At 47.8% G+C, this 12,797-nt stretch overlaps 2 protein-coding genes across 3 annotated transcripts in view; one reads left to right on the forward strand and one right to left on the reverse strand.

Annotated features, from left to right (window-relative positions):
- The window catches only part of ATP11B (ATPase phospholipid transporting 11B (putative)), a 508,285-nt gene that overhangs the window by 247,683 nt on the left and 247,805 nt on the right, over positions 1-12,797 (reverse strand). The window lies entirely within an intron of this gene.
- Positions 1-12,797, forward strand: part of MCF2L2 (MCF.2 cell line derived transforming sequence-like 2) — a 282,358-nt gene that overhangs the window by 216,827 nt on the left and 52,734 nt on the right. Inside the window, exon 22 of the mRNA XM_063131918.1 lies at positions 534-755. Within this exon, the coding sequence (XP_062987988.1) occupies positions 534-755 (222 nt within the window). The remainder of the gene's footprint in view (positions 1-533; positions 756-12,797) is intronic.

Genomic DNA, 12,797 nt, shown 5'->3' on the forward strand with positions numbered 1-12,797 from the left:
GTAAATAAAAATACGGCGGAGGGGTAGGAACGGGGCCTGTTCCTCTCCTTCCCCGGTTGTTGCTACTTTAATCTGTAAATGCAAAACTTCGCATTTACAGATAAAAGTAAAATAAAACAGTGGGGAAGGAACAAGGCCTGTTCCTCTCCTCTCCCCGTTTTTTTAAAAATTATTTTTTATTTACAGATAAAACAAAAATAAAACCGGGGGTGGGGGGGGGAGAACCGGGCAGCCAGAGGGAGGTCAGAGGGAGGAGAGGCGGTTCAAGCGGTTTGTGCTCCGCCTTTCTATCAAACAATGGCACTTATGCTGGGATAAATTTGTTAGCCGTTAAAGTGCTGCAGGACTTTTTTGTTGTTGTTTTTGCTGCAGCGTACTAATGTGGCTCTCCTTCTGAAATTGAGTATAAATAGTGCGGGAAGAATTGATTAATTAAAGGGATGAAGCTGAATTTATTTATTTATTGCATTTCTGTATCTCCTAATTGCGGTTCACTTTATACCTTTGTTCCCCTCTCTTGTCTGCTTCTGTAGGGAGATGTACATGAGCTTGGCAAATTGCTACTCCAGGGTTCCTTCAATGTTTGGACAGATCACAAGAAGGGCCACAACAAAGTCAAGGATCTGGCCAGATTCAAGCCAATGCAAAGGCACCTCTTCCTGTACGCGAAAATCCTGCTGTTTTGCAAGAAGCGAGAAGAAAATACAGATGGCCATGAGAAGTCTCCTTCATACAGCTTTAAGAATTCTTTAAAGGTAAGTGGTAAGTTATGGCGGAAGAGAAAAAAGGTGGAAATCTGTGGACCACCAATACTAGGGTGACCCTATGGAAAGGAGGACAGGGCCCCTGTATCTTTAACAGTTGTGTTGAAAAGGGAATTTCTGCAGGCGTCATTTGTACGCATGCAGCACCTGGTGAAATCCCCTCTTCATCATAACAGTTGCACAAGATGCAAGAGCCCTGCCCTCTTTTGTATCTGGTTACTCTAGTACAGCTCCTGTAGCTTTAACTGTTGTGATGAAGAGGGGATTTCACCAGGTGCTGCCTGCCTACAAATGACACCTGCTGAAATTCCTTTTTCAATACAGCTGTTAAAGATACAGGAGCCCTGTCCTCCTTTCCATAGGGTCACCCTAAACAATACGTTTAAACCTGGTGCTGAAACAATACCACTGCAAACACACTGGAATAAAATCACATCTGCCTTCACCCTACAGAGAATTGTAGATGGAAAAGGCCTCCTCCAAAGGACGAGGGAACATTGTGATGTCTTTGTTCTATCAACAAATAGAGCACAATCGAAATAGACTTCTAAAGGAGGCAGCAAAATTGCTGTTCCCACACCAGTTTCCCTAGAACAAGAACACGGAGTCCCACAGTCCACGGAGTAGCTTCCATCTAAATTCAGAGCCCTCTGCCTCCACCCAACTCTCTCTTTAGGTTTCAACTTGTTACAAATGATTCCTCTGCCTCTTTTGCTAGCTCTTATCAGGATCACGTTCTGAAGGCAGGGGAGATAATCAGGAAGGGGAACTCCAGGATAGGGTTCTCCAGCCCGCAGGCCATTTATGGCATGTGAGGCCTCCCCAAGGGCTGGCTGAGACCCCTTCTCCTCCCCAAAGCCAGCATTCTTCAGCTCCACGCTCGGGTGCCACAGCTTCGAGGTGCTGGGAGTGCCTTGATGTGGAAATCCCCTGAGGTTTCACTCAGCCCTTGCCTTTCCCACCAGGATAGGTGAGGGCAGAGTGAAGCCAACTCACTGGGGAGCCGCGCCCGGAATGTCTTGGCATGGAGGTTCCACCGAGCATTGCTCTGCAGTGCCACGGTGGGGAGACTGTGGTGAGGGTTGGTTTGGATCTTTCCTCACCATGATCTCCCCACTCTGTGCTGCCCAGTATGTGAATGGGAAGTGTGTGTGAATGAATGACGAGTGTGTGGTTGAGTATGTGTGTGCCGGGTGTTGCATGAATGGGGTGTGCCTGTGAGTTCTGAGACACAGAGAGAGTGTGGGTTGACCACAGCCACGTTGGGTTTTGACCGTACCTGCTTTGGCCACACCCACTGCCAGCATGGAGCCTCCAAGACAGCCTCCCTCAACCTGGGGTGCTCCAGATGTGTTGGACTGCAACTCCCAGAATGCCCCAGCCAGCTGGCTGGGGCATTCTGGGAGGTGCAGTCCAACACATCTGGAGCGCCCCAGGTTGAGGAAGGCTGCTCCAAGAGATATCTCTGGTAGCAGTCTGGCCTCCAGGGTGAAAAATGTCCCTCTGCCCTGCTCCAGACAATGAGGGGAACTATTTCCAGTCCTGAAGGAACATTAATGTTTTGTTGTCTAGTTTCTGGCTACGCGTTACTCTGCCAGGCAAAACTGTGTAAGTGAGAAGCCTGTTCGTGGCAATAACGCAGCAAAACTCAGAGCTCCATGTTCTTATGCTCTGTTTGAACAACTTGGCTGTGCATTTTAATGTTTGCTTAGAAGCTGTAGAAGTGCAAAAGACATTTTCCTTGACAGTTACGTCCAACAGCAGGTAAAAAAAACCCTGGCGTTATTCTCCCATCTCCAGGGAGGAAAAGCTCTGTGGTTCCTCTGCTTAGCTTAGAATTTCTGAAATTTTCATTTATATACACTGCTCAGATTACAGGTATACCCTTTTCCAAGTAAGCTCTGGGGAAGAATGACAAGGGAGGATTCAAATACCACCACCCCTCCCCCCAAAAAGAAGAAGACGAAAACATGGGAAAGCATTTGAAATGTAAATGTAAAACCTGTTGTTGAATTCAGTTTCTACATCGACAGAAAATAGGCTCACATCGAAAGTGCAAGTGAGTTTTCTAACCCCTGTAAAAGACAAACCACATACTGCTGCATAGTCAGAGTTGCCGGATCCGGGGCCTCGTCGCTCCTGTGAATGTGATGTTTGGAAAGGAGATGGTCTGTAGTTAGCAAAAAACAGATGCCCTTGTTGTTTACCCAAATCCCTTCTGCCTCCTCCCCCAATGCAGAAGCCTTTTTATAGGATTCAGGGAGAGTCACCTGACCCATTTGGGCTATTGGTAAAATAGGCAACAATAGAGGGTTCCGATCTTGGATCCCTCCGTCCATCCTGTGCCCTGCTGGACTGTTGCCAGCAGGGCGGGAAGAATATCAGAGGTTTCTTTAGCCTCTCTGTCCTCCATTTGTGCTTTATTCAATAGCCTGGCCTTTGAGTATGTCACGCTCACTCAAAGGCCAGGCTATTGAATAAAGCACAAATGGAGGACATTTGAGTATGAGTATGTCGCGCTCACTCAGTTGAGAGGTCTTTGGTTCCAGTGGATTCACAGCCTCTTCTCTTGCCTCCCCTCTCTACCTACTGGTACGCCCCCTGCTCTCCCCTCCATCCCCTTTCTCAGACCAGACCACAGACCTCGGGAGAGGGGTCACCACATTATGGTCTCCTCTTTCAAGGTAAGGGCTTTGTCTATGGCTTCGGAGGAGAACAGAAGAAGAGCCCTGCTGCATCAGACCAAGGGTCCATCTAGTCCAGCATTCTGTTCACACAGTGGCCAACCAGCTCTTGACCAGGGACCCACCAGCAGGACATTTATTTTATTTATTTATTTTATTACATTTATATACCGCCCCACAGCCGAAGCTCTCTGGGCGGTTTACAACAGGGATAGCTTGACCACGGTGGTACAGGCATTGGTAACCTCAAGATTGGATTACTGCAACGTGCTCTATGTGGGACTGCCCTTGAAGCTGCTCCGGAAGCTGGAGCTAGTGCAGAATGCTGCAGCTCGGCTGTTGTCTGGAGCTGCCCCTTTCCAGCATGGAACTCCTCTGCTGAGGGAACTGCACTGGCTGCCGATTCGCTACCGGGCCAGGTTTAAGGTTCTTGTACTTGTGTACAAAGCCCAAAACAACTTGGGACCAGGATACCTGAGAGAGCGCCTTCTCCCTTACCAACCTGCCCGGTCACTGAGGTCATCCGAGGGCCTGCTCCTGATGGTTCCACCTAGATGCATCCTCCGATTGGAATCCACCAGGGGAAGAGCCTTCAGCGTGGTGGCGCCCCTCCTGTGGATTTCCCTGCCTCTGGAGGTCAGACAGGCTCCGACCTTGTACTCCTTTCGGCGCCTCCTGAAAACATCTTTCTTCTTCGTGGTCTCTGTGCATCACACTGATGGGCTCTGCGCCTGCGCTGAGCTTCATTCGGGAAACTTCCATAGCCTAGAGTTTTGGCGGGAACCCTGTTCCTTCTGCGCATATCCCCAGGGGTTCCCGCCCACCTCTTCAGTTCTTCTTTGACCGCCATTGTGGCAACTTCATCTCGGGATCTCTCCGTTCGTCAGACCTCCTAGAGTTTAAAAAAAAAAAATCTTGTTATTCTATTCATTCTGTTTTATTCATCTCCTCTTTCTATATTCTAATCCTTCTTCTATCTGTTTTGCGTTTTATTTACTCGCGTTCTTACTCCGGCGATCCTTGATCGCCGGGCCTCGCCGCATGGCCATTAAGGCCCCTTTTAGAAAATGTGTCCGATGTGGGAGTAAACTTCCTCCCACTGACGGGCACTCTCTTTGCGTTTTATGTCTAGGCGAGGGACATAAAGTGGAATCTTGCCACCACTGTATGGCATTCACTAAACAAACTAGAAAACACAGAGCAGACCGCCTCAGATCCTTACTTTGGGACAGAGCCTTAAGAGCAGTAGACACGCATTCTAACGCTACCAAACAGGGACCTACAGCAACCCCTGACCGAGGAGACGCGATGGATTTGAACATAATTCAAGTCTCACCTACTAGGCCGGTTGTTTTTACCGCGCCTAAACCACCGACAATGACTATTAAACATTCCAAAAGGACCAAAAAGACCAAACACATCGACTTACAAAAGAAAAAGAAAAGAAAACAATTGGAACCTCAATCTCCAGACGTTCCAATAATACTGCCATCACCATCGGCAACCATTTCGGGACCGAGAGAATCACCAGTACCACTCCGATCATCACCGTCGGTACCACCACCAACCTCGATACCGAACGCTTCAGTACCACCACCTACCTCGGTACCAAACGCTTCGGTCTCCGAAGGAGAGCTGGTGGAACAGTCACCACCACCCATGGCAGAGCCGGCTATACTAACAGCCTCGCCAAGCCACTTAGAGCCTCCAAACTCCGCCCAAGGAGAAACACAGATCTACGAGAATCGCCATCGCGACCATAGATCTAGATCTCCCTGTTCAGAGTGGGATAGATCTTCCCAGTACTCCAGTACCAGAGGACGGGAATACTTAGATTGGGAACAGTACCGCCCACACCGCTATGAACAGGACTCACGTCGATACCGTGAATACCCACCTACAGCTTACCGACGCATCTCTCCTTCGCCATCGAGACACGGACACCGAGCGGACATGGCTCCGTATCGACATACCTCACCGTCACCACCTAGACATAGGCACCGTACCGAGACAACTCGATACCGACGGACACCACCACCATCGGGACCGAGACAACGCACATCGACACACTCGATATCGAGCCGCCCGTTATCGCCACGCGAAGACACAAACCTCGCTCTACGGCATGCTGAACGCGACTCCCTTACCGACGATGACTACCAATCTGACTCTTTATCAGCCCTTTCGATCACGCCTTCAACTCCATCACCGGACGCGGAGGTAGCATCAAAAGAGCCACCCTCCCCACCTGAGGACGTTGTAAGTTTTGCAGAGCATATTCTCCGCATGGCCAGAACGTTAGGGCTAGAGTCCCAACAACAGATCGAAAGACCCAAAGACCCAGTCTTCGATGCTGTGACCACTGAAAATCCTACACTGGTTTCTATACCATACTTACCAACCTTGCTAGAGACAGCGCAACTAGCATGGACCAATCCATCATCCATGATCCCAGCCTCTAAACGTCTGGAAAACATGTATAAAGTACAGGAAGGGGAGGTTCCCTTCCTTATGAAACATCCTGCACCCAACTCTATCATCGTGGAGTCGTCACAGGGAAGGTCACAAAGGACACATGCCTCCCCTGTAGATAAAGAAGGTCGAAGACTCGACCTCATGGGACAAAGGGTATACACTTCCGCATCACTCACCATGAGAGTAGCGAATTACCAAGCAGCTATGGCTCGCTATCAGTTATTTTTATGGGAAAAGGTAGGGTCTTTATGCGATGAACTTCCAGATGATCGCAGAGACCTGGCCAGAATCTTTCAGGCTGAGGCATCTAATATGGCAAAACACCAAATACATTCTGCGAGGCACCAGACTGACTGTGGCACCAGAACGATGATGGCTGCTATCGCCCTTCGCAGACATGCCTGGCTTAGGTCCACAGCCTTATCACAAGAGGCACGTTCAAGGATAGAAGACCTTCCCTTTGACGGGGTCGGTCTCTTCCACGCCAAGACGGACGAAACTATGGATTCCGTCCAAAAAGCCAGGACAACTGCAAAAAAGATGGGCTTAACCCCTTTACAACAATTTCCCAGGCAACATCGCTGGTACCGTCAACAGTACCAACCTCAGACACGTTTCTTACAGGACCGCCCTTTTCGACAACAACAGCAACAGCAACAGTCACAACAACCTAAACGACCCCAATACTCAACTGGGAGATTTCCCTCATATCGCAAACGTCAGGACTTCCAAAAGACTAAGCGTCTTTGACTGCCAGCATCAAACTCACGATTCAACAATGGTCCACTTTGAAGGTCACCTTTCCAACTTCTTTCACGCTTGGGAAGGGATCACAACAGACAAATGGGTACTCAAAATAATTCAGACAGGCTATTCAATCGAATTCGACACCCCCCCTCCTTTCTCCGGAATAAAGTTGACAACTCCATCCACAGTGCTCAAAAACAAGGTCAATGCTCTATTACAAAAAGGAGCCATCAGACATCTATCCCAACACAAAATACTCGGGGGATTTTACTCCCGATATTTCATAGTCCCCCAAAAAGATGGTGGCCTCAGACCCATATTGGACCTCAGAGATGTAAATTTCTTTATAACAACCCAAAAGTTCAGAATGGTCACTCTCTCATCCATCATCCCGCTTCTCTCACAAGGAGACTGGTTCGTCACCATAGACCTCAGGGATGCCTATTTTCACATTTCGATACGAGAGGACAGTCAACCCTACCTCCGCTTCGCAATAGGGAAAAGCTTTTACCAATTCCTAGTACTTCCCTTTGGTTTGGCCACAGCACCAAGAGTATTCACAAAATGTATGGCAGCCGTATGCGCACACCTCAGAACTCTAGCCATACAGGTCTATCCATACATAGACGACTGGCTCTTGGTCGCCAAAACGCATCATCAGCTCCAGCAACATCTCTCCACAACGTTGCGAATATTGTTCAACCTAGGTCTATGTGTGAACACAGAAAAGTCTGTCCTTCAACCCATGCGCACCATCAGATTCATCGGCATAAACTTGGATTCCGTGCACAGCAGAGCGTCTCTTCCCATACAAAGAGCCATGATGCTATCCTCACTTGCCAAGAGGTTGCGAACATGCACCACAGCATCCGCTCACCAAATCCAAAAACTGTTAGGCTATATGTCAGCAACAACAGCCGTCCTCTCATTCGCAAGACTCCACATGAGGGACCTCCAACATTGGTTCATTCGCAACTTCAACAACCAATTAGACGATCAACGCACCACACTTCAAATTCCTCACAAAATAAAGGCTTCCCTATTTTGGTGGGAAAATATACACAACCTCACAGAAGGGGTCCCCTTCCGAAAACCGCATACAACCAAAACAGTAACCACAGATGCCTCACTCTCCGGCTGGGGAGCACACTGTGGTCCACTCAAGGTACAAGCTCTGTGGTCAAAGTCAGAAGCAATGAACCACATCAACTACCTAGAGCTCCTAGCAATAGAAAAGGCCTTGAAATCCTTCGTAATAACTCTACAACATCAACACATCACAGTAGAATCAGACAACACCAAAGCTGTCTTTTACTTAAACAAACAGGGAGGAACACGATCCAGCCGTCTCCTTCACCTTACCAAGAGGATATGGACCTGGTGCATCAGACACCACATTCACATCACAGCCATACACGTAGCTGGACTAGACAACACATTGGCCGACCTGCTAAGCCGCACGTCACCAAACACCCACGAGTGGATGCTTCATCGCGACATCGTCAACAGCTTGTTCACTCAATGGGGACGCGCTACGATAGACCTCTTCGCTACAGACGACAACGCAGTGTGTGCACAATTCTGCAGCCGCGCCGGCAACAGCCCAAACTCAATAGGAGATGCATTCACCATCAAGTGGGAGGGAACTCTATTCTACATTCCCCCCCCCATTCCACTCATTACCAGAGTCCTAACAAAGATAGAGGAGGACAATACAAATTGCATCCTTATAGCCCCTTGGTGGCCGCGCCAACCATGGTTCACCAAGCTACTTCTCCTATCCGACTGGTATCGCAAACTGCCTCAACTGCCAGATCTCCTGACAACACACCAAGGGCACATCAGGCACCCGAATGTCCAAACAACACGATTAACAGCCTGGAGGATCATACGTTAGATTCCTCCTCCTTGCCTGAACCGATACGTCAAATAATAACTGAATCCAGAAAACCAGCTACACGCCGTTCCTATTTAGCTAAGTGGAAGAGTTTTTCACTCTTCGCCCAAAATAAAAATTTTCAACCGCTGACAGCCTCAGTACCTCAGGTCCTGGAGTTCCTATACTCTCTCCATCAATCTGGACTTAAACTTACCTCCATAAGGGTCTATTTATCAGCCATTGCGGCATATCAAAGACATACAAACGTCTACCCTCTTTCATCTCACCCACTCGTGAAAAGTTTCCTGAAGGGCCTACGTAACACATCTGGGATGTCTAGATCTATAGTCCCTGCATGGAGCTTGTCTGTGGTCCTTCATGCTCTCACAAAATCCCCCTTTGAACCACTTGCAACTACCGACCTCAGACTTTTGTCTTTCAAATTAGCCTTTTTAGTGGCAATTACGTCAGCTAGAAGGGCAGGTGAACTAACTGCTCTAAGAATATATTCACCTTATCTAGTATTTCATAAAGACAAGGCAGTGCTCCAACCTGACGTGGCATTCCTACCTAAGGTGATATCAGACTTTCATCTAGGACAGGACATCATCCTTCCGTCCTTTTTTCCAGCACCATCGACGCCGCTTGAATCCACTCTGCATTCATTAGATGTCCGTAGGGCTTTGGCTTTTTATAAAGAAAGAACAGCACCCATTAGATCTACACTGAGGCTGTTCGTGTCCTATAGTGGAAAATCCAAAGGCTCAGCAATTTCGTCCCAGAGACTTGCTTCCTGGGTTGTTAACACTATAAAGTTGGCATATGACATTGAAAAGCTGCCTGTCCCGATACAGGTCAGGTCACATTCGACGAGAGCAGTTGCCACGTCGGTAGCATTTGGGAGAGGAGTTTCACTCCCAACCCTCTGCAAAGCAGCTACATGGGCAAACCCTTCTACATTTGTAAGACATTATCGTCTCGATGTTCGTGCCAGGCAAGACTGCACATTTGGTCGAGCCGTCCTTTCAGAGATTCTTCGCTGAAAACACCAACCCACCTCCAAGGTATGTCAGCTTGCTAGTCGCCCATCAGTGTGATGCACAGAGACCACGAAGAAGAAAGTCAGGTTGCTTACCTGTAACTGTAGTTCTTCGAGTGGTCGTCTGTGCATTCACACGACCCACCCTCCTTCCCCACTGGTGTATATTAAGGTATCTCTTCAAATAGTATATGTCATAAATGTTTTTCCTCTCAGTACTGAGTTGGCCACAATGTCGGTCACTTAGGAACTGAAGAGGTGGGTGGGAACCCCTGGGGATATGCGCAGAAGGAACAGGGTTCCCACCAAAACTCTAGGCTATGGAAGTTTCCCAAATGAAGCTCAGCGCAGGTGCAGAGCCCATCAGTGTGAATGCACAGATGACCAATCGAAGAACTACAGTTACAGGTAAGCAACCTGACTTTATTCCAAGAAGCCTTTCTTTAACATGCAGCCTTGAATTTCTGATTTTTGCTTCTTTTTAAATTTTGTTTTAACTGTTTTATTCTGTTTTTATTTTCATTTTACCTTGTAAACCGCTCCGAAATTTTTCAATGGGGAGCGGTATATAAATATTCTAAATAAATAAATAAACATGGTGCAATACCACCCTCCCACCCATGTTCCCAAGCAACTACTGCCTCTGATACTGGAGGTTGAACATAGCCATCTGGACTATTAGCCATCGATAGCCTTCTCCAGGAATTTATCCAACCTCCTCTTAAAGACATCCAAATTGGTGGCCATCACTACGTCTTGTGTTAGTGAATTCCGGAGTTTAACTATGCTCTGTGTGAAGAAGTCATTTCTTTAATCTGTCCTGGATCTCCCACCAATCAGTTTCATGGGATGATCCCAGGTTCTAGGAGCCATAGGATTGCTCTCTTAGATGGCTTGCAAACGGGATTTGATATAGATACAGAGACCAGATCTATCAGTGACTATGAGTCATGACAGATAAATGGATCCTCCATGTTTCAGGGGCAGTATTCCGTTCAATTACCATTGCTGGTGAGATGAGCAAATGGTGGAGGAGGGCTGTAGCCTTTGTGCTGTACTATAGCTTTCCTGGAAGCATGTGGTTGTCCACTGTGGAAAGCATGTTGCTGGATTAGATAAATCCTTGGTCTAATCCAGCAGGATTGTTCCTATGGAGGCTTCCCTTCTGGTGCGGCTGATCTCGCTTTGTTCAGAGAAAGGCAGAAACGCACAAGCTGAAGTGCCATATGTCTTCCGTTGCTTCAGCAGGTCTTGAATTGTGCAGGCTTGAGACATGACAGACCCAGAATGGCTGCCTGGAGCGCAGTGGAGGACAGTGGCTCCAATTTTGGTGGGGCTGTGAGTCCATTCTATTAAGACTCTAATAGAGCTATCCAAGGTACTGAAGCTATTTGGGGGATAGGATTCAGCAACTTGGAGAGCTCCCTTTAGAGTTCTAGCTGGTTCTGACTAAAACCCAGAATGGAATCACAGCCCCACTGGGAATCAGAGCCACCAGCCTCCACTGTTGGAGTTCCAAGGCTGGGAGTCAGATGTTGCGTGTGCATCTCCCAGGAGTGCCCTTGGCCCTTTGTGTCCTTAGCTTTGATTCTACAGCCTTTCGACATCACGACTTGTGTAACACTTCTGGCACTATGGCAGTGCTTGCTGTTTAAAATCTTTTCTTGGCCACAATGGGAAGATTTCCAAATTCACAAGCGGTCTGACCTGCTGAGCTAAGACTTGAGGCATGAGCCATAGATAAGCCATGCTCTGAAATTTTAAAGGGAGTTCTAAAGGCCGGGGAAGGCAACAGCAAACCACCCCGCTATAAGGCCTGCCAAGAAAATGTCAACGAAAGCTGGCGTCCCTCCAAGAGTCAGTAATGACTCAGTGCTTGCACGAGAGGTTCTTTTCCTTCCTTTCCTAAAGGCCCATCCTGGGATCAAGATCCAGTTCTTTACCAAGAGACATCTTAGACTGATGTGATTTTACTTTTGTTGTATGAGAGCCCTTTTACTTGGGGCTTATATCATATGATCAGGATTGGCTGCTCACGGACATTTGCAGGTCCTTTACATGGCTTGGTCAACCTCCAGGCCCCTCTTGCGGTTTATGTCCTTTATCCTGCTTTCAAAAAGATCGGAGATAACACGATAAGGGGCATTATTCCAATCCATCGGCAGTGTGAAATGCTGACATTGCGCTATAATTCAGCCAGAAGGTAGAAAAGAGGACTTTTCAATTCAGTTCAACTCAGTTAACATATCCACCGTGTAAATGAGCTCATTGTAATCCCAGAAAGAAACAGGAAGCAGAAAGGCCCGGTGTGGGATTTCAGCCTTGTGTTATGAACCCCTTTGTCACACTGTAGGTTTGTGGATCTCTATGAATGCTACTCAAGCAGAAACCATCCCAGTTTAATGAGAGGGAGGGCAGATAGCTTGGTAGTGGAGCATGTTATTCACATATGTGCCATCACTTATCTTCTTGGCAAATGTCTCAGGCTGCAAGTATTAGAGATCTCTGTCAAGGAGCACTTAGCATAGGGGTGGATAATCTTTTGCCTTCAAGGGCTGCATGCGACAAGTTGGTGGTAACTTGCACACACAAATACTCCTGCACATGCACATTCTTTCTATCATGCACACACATGCAAACACTCTCAGGTGAGCTCAGATACACACACACAGTCACACACACACACACACTCCCCACCTCATCAAGAACACTGTTTCCTCACTTTTGTTATTGGTAAGGAATCAGTGACTCAGATGAACGTCACTCATAGCAGGAGGTTAGGGCCTCTCCCTTTGCCTTGTCATCCCGATCAATATCTCTGTTTCCTCACTGCTATAATGAGCTGCAGAATAGCAATGTCCAGCAGTGTCGCTGGAGAAAGAGCAAAGTTAAAGACTCTCTCTGCCCCCCAGTCATGCTGATCAGGATCACTGGGGAGGAAGGCCGGGTCAGAGCCTCTTCCTCTCCCAGCCCCCATGATCCTAACAAGGTTTGCTGTTTCTCCACTGCTAATAGCAACGGGGAAAGAGAAACCTGTTCTCTGCTACCCAGGTGGTGGCCGATAAGGTGGAAGATGGAAAAGTGGGCAGGGCACCCCAGGGGCACCCGCAGGATGCTGGTTGGCTACATATGACTTAGCCCATCAATATCTGTAGGTAAACATCTAGAAATGTAAGGTTCAAAAAGCAACAAACACCAGTTTGCAAACA

This window comes from Elgaria multicarinata, chromosome 8, assembly GCF_023053635.1.
Source record: "Elgaria multicarinata webbii isolate HBS135686 ecotype San Diego chromosome 8, rElgMul1.1.pri, whole genome shotgun sequence".
NCBI classification, from domain to species: domain Eukaryota; kingdom Metazoa; phylum Chordata; class Lepidosauria; order Squamata; family Anguidae; genus Elgaria; species Elgaria multicarinata.